Source organism: Orbicella franksi, chromosome 10, assembly GCF_964199315.1.
Source record: "Orbicella franksi chromosome 10, jaOrbFran1.1, whole genome shotgun sequence".
Taxonomy (NCBI): domain Eukaryota; kingdom Metazoa; phylum Cnidaria; class Anthozoa; order Scleractinia; family Merulinidae; genus Orbicella; species Orbicella franksi.
This window is the reverse complement of record NC_138154.1, coordinates 27,239,991-27,255,325: the sequence shown is the minus strand read 5'-3', so window position 1 is coordinate 27,255,325 and position 15,335 is coordinate 27,239,991. Positions and strand designations below refer to the sequence as shown.

General features: G+C 40.2%; 1 protein-coding gene and 12 non-coding genes across 13 annotated transcripts in view; 2 read left to right on the top strand and 11 right to left on the bottom strand.

The window, feature by feature from the left end:
* The window catches only part of LOC145500177 (uncharacterized), a 28,557-nt gene extending 20,115 nt beyond the window's left edge, over nucleotides 1-8,442 (top strand). The window contains exon 5 of the mRNA XM_081479660.1: nucleotides 8,220-8,442. Within this exon, the coding sequence (XP_081335786.1) occupies nucleotides 8,220-8,353 (134 nt within the window). The 3' untranslated portion in view covers nucleotides 8,354-8,442. The remainder of the gene's footprint in view (nucleotides 1-8,219) is intronic.
* On the bottom strand, nucleotides 522-603 carry Trnas-gcu (transfer RNA serine (anticodon GCU)). The gene has a single exon. It is a non-coding gene; the product is annotated as a tRNA-Ser (tRNA).
* Trnas-gcu (transfer RNA serine (anticodon GCU)) lies at nucleotides 2,424-2,505 on the bottom strand. Its single transcript has one exon. It is a non-coding gene; the product is annotated as a tRNA-Ser (tRNA).
* Nucleotides 3,905-3,986, bottom strand: Trnas-gcu (transfer RNA serine (anticodon GCU)). Its single transcript has one exon. It is a non-coding gene; the product is annotated as a tRNA-Ser (tRNA).
* On the bottom strand, nucleotides 4,783-4,864 carry Trnas-gcu (transfer RNA serine (anticodon GCU)). Its single transcript has one exon. It is a non-coding gene; the product is annotated as a tRNA-Ser (tRNA).
* Trnas-gcu (transfer RNA serine (anticodon GCU)) lies at nucleotides 5,746-5,827 on the bottom strand. Its single transcript has one exon. It is a non-coding gene; the product is annotated as a tRNA-Ser (tRNA).
* On the bottom strand, nucleotides 6,605-6,686 carry Trnas-gcu (transfer RNA serine (anticodon GCU)). Its single transcript has one exon. It is a non-coding gene; the product is annotated as a tRNA-Ser (tRNA).
* Nucleotides 7,849-7,930, bottom strand: Trnas-gcu (transfer RNA serine (anticodon GCU)). Its single transcript has one exon. It is a non-coding gene; the product is annotated as a tRNA-Ser (tRNA).
* Nucleotides 8,443-10,461: 2,019 nt separating the features above from the next.
* Trnas-gcu (transfer RNA serine (anticodon GCU)) lies at nucleotides 10,462-10,543 on the top strand. Its single transcript has one exon. It is a non-coding gene; the product is annotated as a tRNA-Ser (tRNA).
* A 405-nt stretch (nucleotides 10,544-10,948) lies between these two features.
* On the bottom strand, nucleotides 10,949-11,030 carry Trnas-gcu (transfer RNA serine (anticodon GCU)). The gene has a single exon. It is a non-coding gene; the product is annotated as a tRNA-Ser (tRNA).
* A 1,079-nt stretch (nucleotides 11,031-12,109) lies between these two features.
* Nucleotides 12,110-12,191, bottom strand: Trnas-gcu (transfer RNA serine (anticodon GCU)). Its single transcript has one exon. It is a non-coding gene; the product is annotated as a tRNA-Ser (tRNA).
* Nucleotides 12,192-13,460: 1,269 nt separating this feature from the next.
* Nucleotides 13,461-13,542, bottom strand: Trnas-gcu (transfer RNA serine (anticodon GCU)). The gene has a single exon. It is a non-coding gene; the product is annotated as a tRNA-Ser (tRNA).
* A 1,480-nt stretch (nucleotides 13,543-15,022) lies between these two features.
* Nucleotides 15,023-15,104, bottom strand: Trnas-gcu (transfer RNA serine (anticodon GCU)). The gene has a single exon. It is a non-coding gene; the product is annotated as a tRNA-Ser (tRNA).
* Nucleotides 15,105-15,335: the final 231 nt, after the last annotated feature.

Below are 15,335 nucleotides of genomic sequence, written 5' to 3'. Positions count from 1 at the left end.
CGTGCGTAGTACCGAGTTGGCTGTAACCATCTCATATCCAACATGCGCGAGTAAAATAATTGTTTTATAAAAAGCGCCCCTAATAGAAAAAACTGAAATAAAATAAAAATAAAAACGGCCCCCAAAAATTACGCGAACGCTTAACACTTTTGTAGAGCATGGTGCAGTAGCTTATATACTAATCAATAATACAGAGTGATTAAAGAGCTGTAAAGTCTCAGTTGATAACAGGAAACTCGTGAAACTGGTTCAATTTTGTAGAACATTACTTGAAAAACAAGAAAAGCACATTACGGATCACAAATCCTGAAAAAACGTTGGATGCGTTACTAGATAATTGTCTGTATTAAAAAAAAGGGATGGAAATATTTCAGTTTAAAAGTGGTAAGGATGTTGTCATTTTTTAAATTCTGTCCTAGAAGACATTTCGGGCCACAATAATAATGAAAACCGAATATTTACCATTTCGGCAAAACGTTTTGCGTAAGCGGTGCTCTAGCTAAAAATCTAATTAATACTGACGACGAGGATGGGATTCGAACCCACGCGTGCAGAGCACATTGGATTAGCAGTCCAACGCCTTAACCACTCGGCCACCTCGTCAGTTGTCCATACTGATGTCGTAAGATCATGTTTGAGACATGTTTTAGAACCTTACGGCAGTCGGAGGACCAATCGATAGTGCGGACTGTATGGCTTTATATGATGAAATCTGGGCGGCGCGTGGGCGCGCTCCAAAAGTCGCGTGTCGCGACAAACCGTATTAAGTCGGACCTCAATGCTGTGTCTAGTTTCGGAGTATCAGAAATCACGCAGATATATCGAAGACTAAAAATAACTAACCTGATTTTAAGACGTTGTCAGAGCGTATGTTATCTCTCGAAATTTACTTCATATAGAAATTTACGTGACCACATCTAAGAAAAAAAAAACCATTGTGCGTTAATTAAAAATTATTCCACGAGCGCGCGTTGGATACGAAATGGTAGATAGCCAACGAGCCGGGTAGTACCGAGTTGCTATAAAGATCTGAGTGAAATAATTGTTTTTATCCAAAACGCCCCCAAATAGAGACAACTGAAATAAAATACAAATAAAAACGCCCCAAAAAATTACGCGTAAGCTTAACATCTTTGGAGATCATGGTGTAATTGCTCATATACCATGATGGCTAAGCCAATGAAAACTCTTGAATTGCATTAACCAATGATCCAGATTTTAATAATTAATAATACAGAGTGATTTAAAGGCCGTTTAGTCTCAGTTGATAACAGGAAACTCGTGAAACTGGTTCAATTTTGTAAAACATTACTTGATAAACAAGAAAAGCACATTAGGGATCACAAAACCTGAAAAATTAAAAGTTGGGCTTTTTGATACAGAGAAGGAACACACTGGTTCGATTGATGAACACGCTCGTTCAATTCTGTGGCGAACACGCTGGTTCGCTTTCGTGTCTCCGCGAACACTGGATTTTCTCTAGTTCCAACAGTTTCCCTCAACATTCGAAATAGCGTCTTGAACACTAGATTTAACTTAATTCCGACAGTTTTCCTCAATATCGTCCCTCGGTTTTCTTCAATATTTGTTATAAATCAACCGTTCTTAACGAAACGCTGCCCGATTGAACTTTCAGTTTGATATGACTGAGTAAACAGAGAAGGAACACACTGGTTTGATTGATGAACAAACTCGTTCAATTCTGTGGCGAACACGTTGGTTCGATTTCGTGTCTCGAATACTGGATTTGTTGGAGCTCCAACAGGCCTCAATATTCGAATTAGATGAAGAGTTTTGTAAAGGCACGCCGGCCGATTGAACTTTCAGTTTGATAAGGACAAAGTGAGAGGCAACACGCTAGTTCAGTTGATAAACACGCTGGCCGGTTCTATCGATTGATGAACACGCTGGTTGAAGTCAGTAGCGAACACGCTGTTTCTATTGGTCTCTCGACAACTGTGTATTCTGAGACTATGAAGCTCTATGAAATTGTTCACAGTTCAATAAAGACAACAGCAAAGAAAACACTCACCTTCTACTACGAATGACTCTTCCACATCAAACAAGAACCTGAAAGTGTCTAGATGTAGTGCCTCCTGATTGACTAAAAACTACAATCTAACACGTCCTTTCATTGGCTCGAATAGTTCCGTCCTTGCAATTGGCTAAAACCGAGGACAACCTTACACCTCACACTTACACTTAAACTTTCAGAGCTCGATCGAGAATTTTTCTGCATACAGCAGTCTTCGCATGGCACTATTTTCTGCCGCCTCGCCAGCCGAGCGTCTTCGCTCGGCTGGCTCGTTAGCAATTAAAAAAAGGGATGGAAAGATTTGAAAGTGGTTAATAATTCAACTTTAAAATTTTGGCAAAACGTTTTCCGTACGCAAAGCTTTCGCTAAAAATGTAAACAACACTGACGACGAGGATGGGATTCGAACCCACGCGTGCAGAGCACATTGGATTAGCAGTCCAACGCCTTAACCACTCGGCCACCTCGTCAGTTGTCAATCTTCAGGTTAATGTCGTAAAATCATGTTTGAAGCATAGTTTAGAAGCTTACGACAGTCGCAGGGCTAGTCGATAGTGCGGACTGTATTGCTTTATATGCAGGAGCCATAATGGGCACGGAGACCGTAAGCGCGCGTCATTTCAAGTATTGGGGTTGTCCCCATGATATGGGACAATAATTCTATTTTTAGAACAAATTGCGCCATCGCCTGCGGCACACGCGCGTACATGCTGCGAGGATTTTGCGGATGTCGCGCGGGGGAAATGGCGTCCGAAATTCCCGAAATGTTTCATGTTTTTGCCCCACAACTCAATGCGTTTACGTCTGTTGGAATTTTGCTTAAGTATTTTCGTCGTAAGCTGCTCCAGTTTGAGTGAAGTAAGACAGTGTCGAATTTTGGTATGTTCCGCTGTAAGCTTATATATATCGCTGACCAAGTTGTGTTCCGACTGATGCTTCTTTTACATGAGCTGTACATTACTCCACTTTAAATTTCACATATGTTGAAGATTAACAGCTTTTCCATTACACAGCAAAAAACTAGCTGGATATATTTAGATACAGCAGAGCTTCAGGACTTCATAGTTTCCTAGCTCCTCTTGCCACACGCTTGCGAGGAATTGTCAGTCTATCGCGACCGAAAAGCAAAACACAATAATTGCTAGTTTGAGTTTCGCTTGAATTGTAAGCAACGCTTGATGTTTCATCGAGGCTTAATAACTTTACGTCCGTAGATGCTGCTCAGTTTTATTCGTGTAAAAAGCCAGTAAAGTCTCTGTTGTCGATGAATGAGAGCGCCCCCCGATGCGTGTTTTGTACAGTCAGTAAACATGACAAATTGTACTTCCGCCGCACTTTCGTGTGAAAGCGTACATCGAACTCAAACAATAGCCCTATAGTTTTTAAATATGTTTAAGATTGATAAATGTTTGAGAACATATTAAAAGCTAAGCTGAAAATATGTGAATAAAGCAGAAACAATCAGCAAAGTTACGATGACGCTTTCTTTAATCAACTTGGTATAACGATTTCGAGTTTGTTGATCGAGTTATCAAAACTCCTTGTCTATTTTCATTTTCGCAGTGTAAAACTTCACTATGCTTATGTTGAAGAAACACACATGATGTTAGTAGCCTTTTTTGCATTAGTGAAATTTGTTGCAGCATCTCAGCACAAAAGATAACGAAAGAAATCTTTGTCAAGATTTGTTGACAATTGACCGACTCGGACTTGAAAGTGCACGAGCTGCACTATGCAAATGAGCTAATTGTACGCGTCAGACGTTCCTTTCAAAAACCTTTCACAAGAGCAATGAAAACGGAATATTTATCATTTCGGCAAAACGTTTTCCGTACGCAGTGCTTTCGCTAAAAATGTAAACAATACTGACGACAAGGATAGGATCCGAACCCAGGCGTGCAGAGCACATTGGATTAGCAGTCCAACGCCTTAACCACTCGGCCACCTCGTAAGTTGTCAATTTTGCATTGTCGTTAGATCATGCTTAAAGCATGTTTTGGAACCTTCCAAAAGTGGCTTGTCGCAACAAAGCGTACTAATTCGGCCTTCAACTTCGTGTCTTGTCTCGGAAAATCAGAAATTACACAGAATAGTCCCTAATTTTGGAAACTGCGGGTGTTGGGGAAAATATTTGAAGGATAATAAACACAATAGCTTCCATTTGACTTTGAAATATGCTGGGATATTTGTCCTTGCACATTATCTGTTCCTCGAAGCTCACCGTTTCCCTCGAGCTTCGAATTCGTTCCCGGAAAACTGTTCTCTTCTCGGAGCAGATATTGTCCGCGGACAAATATCCGAACATATTTTCGGGCCAAATGGAGGCTATTGTTTAGATATACAATGATGGTTAAGCCAATGAAAACTCTTGAATTGCATTATCCAATGATCCAGGTTTTAATAATCAATAATACAGAGTTGATAACAGGAAACTCGCGAAATTGGTTCAGTTTTGTAGAACATTACTTGAAAAACAAGAAACGCACATTAGGGATCACAAATCCTGAAGAAAAAGTTGGATGCGTTACTAGATAATTGTTTGTATTAAACACGGGATGGAAAGATTTAAATGTGGTTAGTAATTCAACTTTAACATTTCCGGAAAAAATTAAAATCACTCAATTTACTTGCAAGGGTGTTGTCATTTTTAAAATTCTGTTCTGGAAGACATTTTGGGCCATGGCGCAAGAGCAAGGCAGACCGTTTTGTCTGCGCAGTGCTTTTGCTAAAAATTTAAAAAACACTGACGACGAGGATGGGATTCGAACCCACGCGTGCAGAGCACATTGGATTAGCAGTCCAACGCCTTAACCACTCGGCCACCTCGTCAGCTGTCAATCTCAAGATTAATGTCGTAAGATCATCTTTGAAGCATGTTTTGGAACCTTACGACAGTCGCAGGGCCAGTCGATAGTGAACTGTGTTTACGACTTGTCATTGCATGGGCTGGATACAAGAGCGCTCCAAAAGTCGGGTGTCGCCACAAACCGTACTAATTCGGCCTTCAATTCTGTGTCTAGTCTCGGAGTATCAGAAATTACACAGATATATCAAAATTTGGCTATAACCATCTTATATCCAACATGCGCGAGTGAAATAATTGTTTTGTTCAAAGCGCCCCCAAATAGAGAAAACTGAAATGAAATTCAATGAAAACAACCAAAACAATTACGCGTAGGCTTAACATCTTTGTAGAGCATAGTATAATTGCTCGTATTAAACACGGCATGGAACCACTTACAACAGTGGTTAGTAATCAACTTTAAAATTTCCGGGAAAAATTAAAATTAAAATTAAAATTAAAATCAAAGGCCGGGGCAAGATTCTGTATCAGTGGCGGATCTAGGGAAGAGGGACGGGGGCCCGCCCGCCCCCCCCCCCCCACCCCCCCGCTCACCCTGTTTCGGGTAAAAAATAATCGCAGAAGGAAGAAAAGCCGGCAGGGCAAGCCAAAAAAAAAAAAAACAAACAAAAAAACAAAAACCGCCTTTCCCCTTAGCTTGAAGTCAGGATACCGGGTCCCCCTCTTCGCTCAAGGTCTGGATCCGTCACGGTGTAAGACCTCAATTTACTTGCAAGGGTGTTGTAATTTTAGAATTCTGTTCTGGAAGACTTTTTGGGTCACAAGAGCAATGAAAACCGAATATTTACCATTTCGGCAAAACGTTTTGCGTACACAGTGCTTTCGCTAAAAATGTAAAGAATACTAACGACGAGGATGGGATTCGAACCCACGCGTGCAGAGCACATTGGATTAGCAGTCCAACGCCTTAACCACTCGGCCACCTCGTCAGTTGTCAATCTGCAGATTAATGTGGTAAAATCATGTTTGAAGCATATTTTAGAACTTTACGACAGTCGCAGGGCCAGTCAATAGTGCGGACTGTATGGCTTTATATGATGAAATCTGAGCGGGGCACGGGCGCCCTTCAAAAGTCACACGTCGCGACGAACTGTGCTAAGTCGCCCCTCAATGCTGTGTCTAGTTTCGGAGATATATCCAAGACTAAAAAAACTAACCTGATTTCAAGACGTTGTCAGAGAGTAGGTTATATCTCGAAATTTACTTCATAGAAATTTACTTGACCACATTTAAGAAGAAGAACCATTGTATGTTAATAAAAAATGGACCATATTCGTGCTCTCGGTATTGGACTGGGACTAGCTTGCAATTGAGGCTCATGCGGGGAAATATCATTAAAAAGAGATTAATGTCATTTGCATTTGAAAAGACTCCCATCGATCATTAGCCTCAATTGCTTCCAGTCCAATACCGGCAATACGAATATTGCCTATTATTCAACGAGCACGCGTTGGATATGAGATGGTAGATAGCCAACGAGGCGCGCAGTACCGAATTAGCTATAACCATCTCATACTCAACATACGCCAGTAAAAGGTAATTGTTTCATTAAAAACGCCTCTAAGGGTATTATCATTTTCAGTAAAATTCTGACCTTAAAGACATTTTGGGCAACAAGATCAAAAGCAATGAAAACCGAATATTTACCATTTCGGAAAAACTTTTTTTGTACGCAGTGCTCTCGCTAAAAATGTAAATAATACTAACGACGAGGATGGGATTCGAACCCACGCGTGCAGAGCACATTGGATTAGCAGTCCAACGCCTTAACCACTCGGCCACCTCGTCAGTTATAAATCTCCAGATTAATGACGTGAAATAATGTTTGAAGCATGTTTTAGAGCCTTTAGACAGTCGCAGGGCCAGTCGATAGTGCGGGTTGTATGGCTTTTATATGATGAATTCTGGGCGGGGCGCGGGCGCGCTCCAAAAGTCGCGTGTCGCGACGAACCGTAGTAAGTGGGCCTTCAATGCTGTGTCTAGTTTCAGAGTATCAGAAATCACGCAGATATATCGAAGACTAAAAAAACTAACCTGATTTCAAGACGTTCTCAAAGCATAGGTTATCTCTCGAAATTTACTTCACAGAAATTTACGTGCCCACATTTAAGAAAATGAACCGTTGTGCGTTAATTACAGGTTAACGCACTCAGCGAGTGAATTATTGGGATTTACCTGTACGAGTTCACTAACAATGAACGAGAAATTTCAATCAATACCGCACGCGGCTTTGTCGAGTGCGGTATTGAAAGTTTCGAGTTCAGTGTTAGTGAAAGAGTACAGGTAAATCTCGATAATTCACGAGCAATGAGTCCGTTAACATTTTTATTATTCAGTTTGAATACACTGCGCAAAGAAGCAATGCATTGAAACCACTATATTTGAGTCACCCGAAGCCATGGTGCAATGACAGTGGTAAGTTGAATTTACACCACGGCTTTTACACCACGATAATGACGTCAAGGTGGTTGTCTCGTCACAACCCAGTATCACGTGGTAGAAATCAGCCAATCAGAAAATCGGAATTCGTACAGTATAGAAAAGTTGAATAATAACTGCTCATGTACCATGATGGCTAAGCCAATGAAAACTCGTGCATTGCATTATCCAATGATCCAGGTTTTAATAATCAATAATACGGAGTGATTTAAAGAGCAGTAAAGTCTCAGTTGATAACAGGAAACTCGTGAAACTGGTTCAATTTTGTAGAACATTACTTGAAAAACAAGAAAAGCACATAAGGAATCACAAATCCTGAAGAAAAAGTTGGATGCGTTACTACATAACTGTTTGTATTCAAAAAAGGCTGGAAAGATTTAAAAGGGGTTAGTAATTCAACTTTTTGCATGGGCAACAAGAGCAATGAAAACCAAATATTTACCATTTCGGCAAAACGTTCTGCGTACGCAGTGCTTTCGCTGAAAAGCTCAAAAATTGTAAACAACACTGACGACGAGGATGGGATTCGAACCCACGCGTGCAGAGCACATTGGATTAGCAGTCCAACGCCTTAACCACTCGGCCACCTCGTCAGACGTTTCTTACTTAAATAAAAATTCCTGGCAGTTAGTCAAATTAACACTGTAGTCTCGACTGAACATCCCCTTCGTATAATTCTAAACTCATGTTCAAATTGTACTGTAAACGAGAGCCTGGAAAGACAATGTTTTTTTCCCACAACAACAGCAAGAACCAACCAAAAAGCCATTGGCCCAATAGGCTAAAATACCGCGTGCCTTAATAGATTACCAGTTTTATTTTATTTAGAAAACAAAAAGCTCTCCATCAATGAGTGATTCGTTCTTTTCTTTGTCATTTCAGTTCCAAGACGGAAGTCAACAGCCAAGCGAGAGGAGTGTAAAAGAGCGTGCAAGAAAAAGAAGTACCACAAAAGACATTGTTTCTGTGTAACGCCACTGGTACTGCGCATGCCTTACTTCTCAAGACTGTGGTGATCACGCACCCAGAGCTTACATGAACGACTTTGAGCGAGACACAAATAGATCTTTCATTCGGACGAAACTCTCCATTGGTACTTTTTAAATCATCGACTGCGAATTAAAAACGCAGAAATTTGTTCAAATGTTTCCATAATTTGCATTTTGCAAGTTGAGTTTCTTTTGGCTATAAAAATATGCTCGGAAATAACACCAGGAGAATGAATCATGTAGGAGACTGAATAGATTTATTTTGGCCTTTTCTCAGAAACATTCAAATTTAAGCCTTCGCTGTCCATCACACCTGATACGTTACAACTATTGAAAAAATCATCTCGTATGAAATGACATGAAATGAACAACATGCACGCGCTAGATATGTCCAAACACCGACGGAGTTAGAAAGTCAATAAACTTCCTTTGGTATTTTCCCTGTTCATTTCTTTGGCCAGTTGTTGAACCTCTTGTTGAGGGAGCACTGGGGAGAGTTTGAAACGCTTTTTGCTTCGTTTCCACCTGAACAAAGTCAGGTGGACAACAGGGTATGGAGTGAGTTTGGTACATTCCCTTTGAGTACCTAACATAAGATTATTGTGAAGGGTGATTTAGGCAACTTGCGGGTGAATCAATTTTGGCTACGAGCGAAAGACAGGTATAAAACCGAATATGAATTGACGAAGTTTGGTGTTATTGATTTTGGAAATACTAGTTTCACCCACGCTTAACAGATCGAAGACACTTTATTTATTTATTTGTTTGTTTGTTTATTTATTTATTTATTTTTGAAGGAAGTAGGCAAAGAGTTCGGAGGGAACAATCTTTATGGATGACAAATTTCAGGTCATAATGGGTAATTAAGCCTATCGAGGGAGTAAGCAAATAAAAGAGAAGACAGATAATTGGGAAAAATCTAAAATTCTTATAATAGCGCAGCGTAATATGGGAATGGCATGCGAAAACGACAGGAGAAAGACCAAGTATGTTTGATATCATAGATCTGGTATCAGTGGGCTCATCAAGGAACGCAATGAACCGAGAAAATTTGATGAAACTTGATTTCTGGTCTATCTGAAGCCGGCTGGTTCTATTTACGCGAGATTTTCAAAAAGAACTGAATCTGATTGGGTATTTGACGCGCATTAAAACGTTAAATGGCTGTTGATTCCTTAATAATGAAAACGGATTTACTCTCAAAGCAGCGATTAGTTTCTCGTCACCGCGACGTTACTCGTAAAGGGGTCAAAGATCGTGAACTAGTTTTCTGTTCCGTGGAAAGATTTTTGAATCTCCCCTTCCATTTTGCTTTTTTCAAAGTATGACAACACAGAGTAATTTTCAGAAACAAAAATTCATACAAAAAATTCATACAAAAAATTCATACAAAAACAAATGCGACCATGACAGAGCTGTTTTCAACTGAGTGCATCGACTACGGCTACACGATTGACTTGAAAAACTCGCGCTACTTTTTCATCCAATCAGAAGTAAAAGCAAAACCACTCGCGACTCACTCGCACGCGTTTTCCCGCGCTTTGCGTTAGTTGCGTGTACTTACTCTGAGCTTTGATTGGTTCACTGTATTGTCTGTGTCTTTTGTGATTGGCTAAAGTGATTTGACTTGCATGAAAATTAACCTCAAGGCGGAACTTATTTTCATATGAATGGTTTCGCATGACACAGAGGTACAAACCAACTCGGACCTGACCAATTACTTCGAATTTTGATTGGCTCACTACAGTATCTGTGTCCTTTAAGATTGCCTAGAGTGATTACTTTGGTCTTGGTTTTAAGACACTCAATCATTAACCAATCTAAGAAAAGAGCCAAATAAATAATTAAAATAAATTACTTCTAAAACGGCTAAGCGTGCAAAAAAAAAAAAAGGTGGTCGTTTCCTCTCCAAGAAAAGGGGAGCAAAACAATCTAATTAAGACAAGACTGATCTATTGACCTTTCACTTCCATTTGACAGGCAACTTTTAAATCCCTACTGGAAGATCTCCACGCAGGTTTTGGCGACGCTTTGGAAAGAGATTTTGCTGCTAGAGTAACCTACTAAAGGCGAGCGAGCCTTCAGTCCTGATCGAAGAGACTGACCTGGTAAAATAATCATACACCAACGCATGAGACGAGGTGGCCGACTGGTTAAAGCGTTGGACGGCTAATCCAATGTGCTCTGCACGCGTGGGTTCGAATCCCATCCTCATCGACCGTCAATATCGTTTGCCTTTTTAGCTAGAGCACTGCGTGCGTAAAACGTTTTTCCGTAATCAGTGGAAAATATCTAGTTTTCATTGTTCTTGTGCTCCAAAATGTCTTCCAGAACAGAATTTTAAAAATGACAGCACCCCTGCAAGTAAATTGAGGTCATATAGAATCTTGCCCCGGCCTTTGAATTTAATTTTAATTTTAATTTTTTTCCAGAAATATTAAAGTTTTAAAGGCCGGGGCAAGATTCTATAGGACCTCAATTTACTTGCAAGGGGTTCTCATTTTTAAAATTCTGTTCTGAAAGACTTTTAGGGCCACAAGAGCAATGAAAAGCGAATATTCACCATTTCGGCAAAACGTTTCGCGTACGGATGGCTCTCGCTAAAAATGTAAATAATACTGACGACGAGGATGGGATTCGAACCCACGCGTGCAGAGCACACTGGATTAGCAGTCCAACACCTTAACCACTCGGCCACCTCGTCAGTTGTCAATTTTTCGATTAATGTCGTAAGATCATGTTTGAAGCATGTTTTGGAACCTTACGACAGTCGCAGGGCCAGTCGATAGTGAACTGTGTTTACGACTTGTCATTGCATGGGCTGGGCACAAGAGCACTCCAAAAGTCGGGTGTCGCGACAAACCGTACAAATTCGGCCTTCAACTTTGTGTCTAGTCTCGGAGTATCAGAAATTACACAGATATATCAAAATTTGGCTATAACCATCTCATATCCAACATGCGCGAGTGAAATAATTTTTTTGTTAAAAGCGCCCCCCAAATAGAGAAAACTGAAATGAAATTTAATAAAAACGACCAAAAAAGTTACGCGTACGCTTATCATATTTGTAGAGCATAGTATAATTGCCCATATACCATGATGTCTAAGCCAATGAAAACTCTTGAATTGCATTATCCAAAAATCCAGGTTTAATGATTAATAATATAGTGTGATTTAAAGAACCGTAAAATTTCAGTTAATAACAGGAAACTCTTGAAACTGATTCTGTTTGTAAAACATTACTTGAAGAAAAAGAAAAGCACATCAGGGATCACAAATCCTGAAAAAAAGTTGGATGGGTTACTAGACAATTGTCTGTATTAAACACGGGATGAAAAAACTTACAAGTGGTTAGTAATCAACTTTAACATTTCCGGGAAAATTTAAAATCAAAATTAAAATTAAAATCAAAGGCAGGGGCAAGATTCTTTATCAGTGGCGGATCTAGGGGAGGCGGATGCCCCCCCCCCCCTCCCCCTACCCTATTTCGGGTAAAAAAAATAATCGCAGAAGAAAAAAAAGCCGGCAGGGCAAGCCAAAAAAAAAAAAAAAAAAACGCCTTTCTCCTTAGCTCCAAGTCTTGATACCGGGGGCCCCTCTTCGCTCAAGGTCTGGATCCGCCATGGTGTAAGACCTCAATTTACTTGCAAGGGTGTTGTCATTTTTAAAATTCTGTTCAGGATGACTTTTTGGGTCTCAAGAGCAATAAAAACCGAATATTTACCATTTCGGCAAAACGTTTTGCGTACGCAGTGCTCACGCTAAAAACGTAAATAATAGTGACGACGAGGATGGGATTCGAACCCACGCGTGCAGAGCACATTGGATTAGCAGTCCAACGCCTTAACCACTCGGCCACCTCGTCAGTTGTTAATCGTCGGATTAATGTCGTAAGATCATGTTTAAAGCATGTTTTGGAACCTTACGACAGCCGCAGGGCCACTCGATAGTGCGGACTGTATGGCTTTTCTATGATGAAATCTGGGCGGGGCACGGGCGCGATCCAAAAGACGCATGTCGCGACAAACCGTACTAATTCGACCTTCAATTTTGTGTTTAGTCTCGGAGTATCAGATATTACAGAGATATATCGAAGACTAAAAAAACTAACCTGATTTCAAGACGTTGTCAGAGCATAGGTTATCTCTCGATATTTACTTCATAGAAATGCACGTGACCACATCTAAGAACAAGAACCGTTGTGCGTTAATTACAGGTCAACGCACTCAGCGAGTGAATTATCGGGATTTACCTGCACGAGTTCACTAACAATGAACGAGAAATTTCAATACCGGACGAGGCTTTGCCCAGTGCGGTATTGAAAGTTTCGAGTTCATTGTTAGTAAAAGAGTACAAGTAAATATCGATAATTCACGAGCAATGAGTCCGTTAACATTTTTATTATTCAGTTTGAATACACTGCGCAAAGAAACACTGCGTTGAAACCACTATATCTGAGTTAGCCGAAGCCATGGTGTAATGACCGTGGTATGTTGAATTTACACGACGGCTATTACACCACGATAATGACGTCAAGGTTGTTGTCTCGTCACAACCCAGTATGAAGTGGTACAAATCAGCCAATCAGAAAATCGGAACTCGTACAGTGTAGGAAAGTTGAATAATAACTGCTCATGTACCATGATGGCTAAGCCAATGAAAACTCTTGAATTGCATTATCCAATGATCCAGGTTTTCATAATCATTGGCAACAGAGTGATTTAAAGAGCCGTAAAGTCTCAGTTGATAACAGGAAGCTCGTGAAATTGGTTCAATTTTGTAGAAAATTACTTGAAAAACAAGAAAAGCACATTATGGATCACAAATCCTGAAAAAAAGTTGGATGCGTTACCAGATAATTGTCTGTATTAAAATAAGGATGGAAAGATTTAAAAGTGGTTGGTAATTCAACTTTTAAATTTCCGGAAAAAATTAAAATCAAAGTTAAAATTAATATCAAAGACCGGGGCAAGATCCTATATGACCTCAATTTAATTGCAAAGGTGTTGCCGTTTTTAAAATTCTACTCTGGAAGACTTTTTAGGCCACAAGAGCAATGAAAACCGAATATTTACCTTTTCGGCAAAACGTTTTGCGTACACAGTGCTTTCGCTAAAAATGTAAACAACACTGACGACGAGGATGGGATTCGAACCCACGCGTGCAGAGCACATTGAATTAGCAGTGCAACGCCTTAACCACTCGGCCACCTCGTCAGTTGATAATCTCCAGATTAATGTCATAAGATCATGTTTAAAGCATGTTTTGGAACGTTCCAAAAGTGTTGTGTCGCGACAAACCGTACTAATTCGGCTTTCAACTTCGTGTTCTATCTCGGAGAATCAGAAATTACACAGAATATTCCCCAATTTTGGAAACTGCCGATGTCGGGGAAAATATTTGAAGGATAATAGCCGAGTTCCGGCGGCCCGAAGAGCCGCTAAGCGGAGCCCCATACTCATATAGGAAAGAAAAGGAAACCCATGAGTTGATTTTCTCCTGGCTATCATGGCTAGCGGTATTGCTCGTAGGCGCGTGCGCACGACGGCGACGACGACGACGACGGGGTCGCGCAACATGGCGACCATACTCCAAATAAAAGGTTGACAGAGACATGCAGCCTTGAGTTACCGTGTACTTTATTGGACATCCATGTTATGATCAATTGACACCTGACAAAAACAAGGTATCCGCTGACCAATATCACGTGACCATATCGCAGGCTCAAGTTTACAGCTCATCGAGGTCGCGTTCTTTTTTAAGTTTACCGCTGACGAAGGGCTGGTTTTCGATTGGATCGCGCTAACTCAGGATTAAAAGTTAACCGAATTATAACTTTTTCTTCTATACAAATGTTTTTTTGCTGCTTTGTTTTGTGTATATGGTGATTATTAAAACTCAAAACAGAAGGCCAAACAATACACAGAAAACCTCAACGCAAAGTTACAAAACTCAAATCAAAATTCTACCTTTTCCTGGGTTACCTTAATCGAGCTCTGAACAACCCGGCCAAGGAGCTACGCTTTTAGGCTGGCCTAAATCTATGTATTAAACACAATAACTTCCATTTGACTTCGAAAATATGTTCGGATATTTGTCCTTGGATATTATCTGTTCCTCGAAGCTCACCGTTTTCCTCGAGCTTCGTTCCCGGAAAACTGTTTGCTTCTCGGAACAGATAATGTCCGCAAGTATATTTTCGAGGCAAATGGGGGCATTGTTTATATATACCGTGATGGCTAAGCCAATGAAAACTCTTGAATTGCATTATCCAATGATCCAGGTTTTAATAATCAATAATACGGAGTGATTTAAAGGGCCGTAAAGGCTCAGTTGATAACAGGAAACTCGTGAAACTGGTTCAGTTTTGTAGAACATTACTTGAAAAATAAGAAAAGCACATAAGGGATCACAAATCCTGAAAAAAGGTTGGATGCGTTATTAGATAATTGCTTTTGTTAAACTCGGGAGGAAAAGATTTAAAAGTGGTTAGTAATTCAACTTTAATTAAAATTTCCGGAATAAATTAGAATTTAAGGCCGGGGCAAGATTCTATACATGATGACCTCAATTTACTTGCAAGGGTGTTGTCATTTTTAAAATTCTGTTCTGGAAGACTTTTTGGGCCATGCCACAAGAGCAGTGCAGACCGTTTTGTCTGCGCAGTGCTTTTGCTAAAAATTTAAAAAACACTGACGACGAGGATGGGAGTCGAACCCACGCGTTCAGAGCACATTGGATTAGCAGTCCAACGCCTTAACCACTCGGCCACCTCGTCAGACATTTCCCGCGAGAAAAAACTTCCTAGCAATGAGTTAATTCTCGGTCTTCAAATTAACACTGTAGTCTCGACTGAACATCTCCTTCGTATAATTCGAATCTCATGTTCAAATTATAACGAGAGCCTGAAAAGAAATTTTTCTTCCCAAAACAACAGCAAGAACCAACCAAAAAAACCACTGGTTCCAATGGCCTAGAATAGCGCGTGCCTTAATAGATTATCAATTTT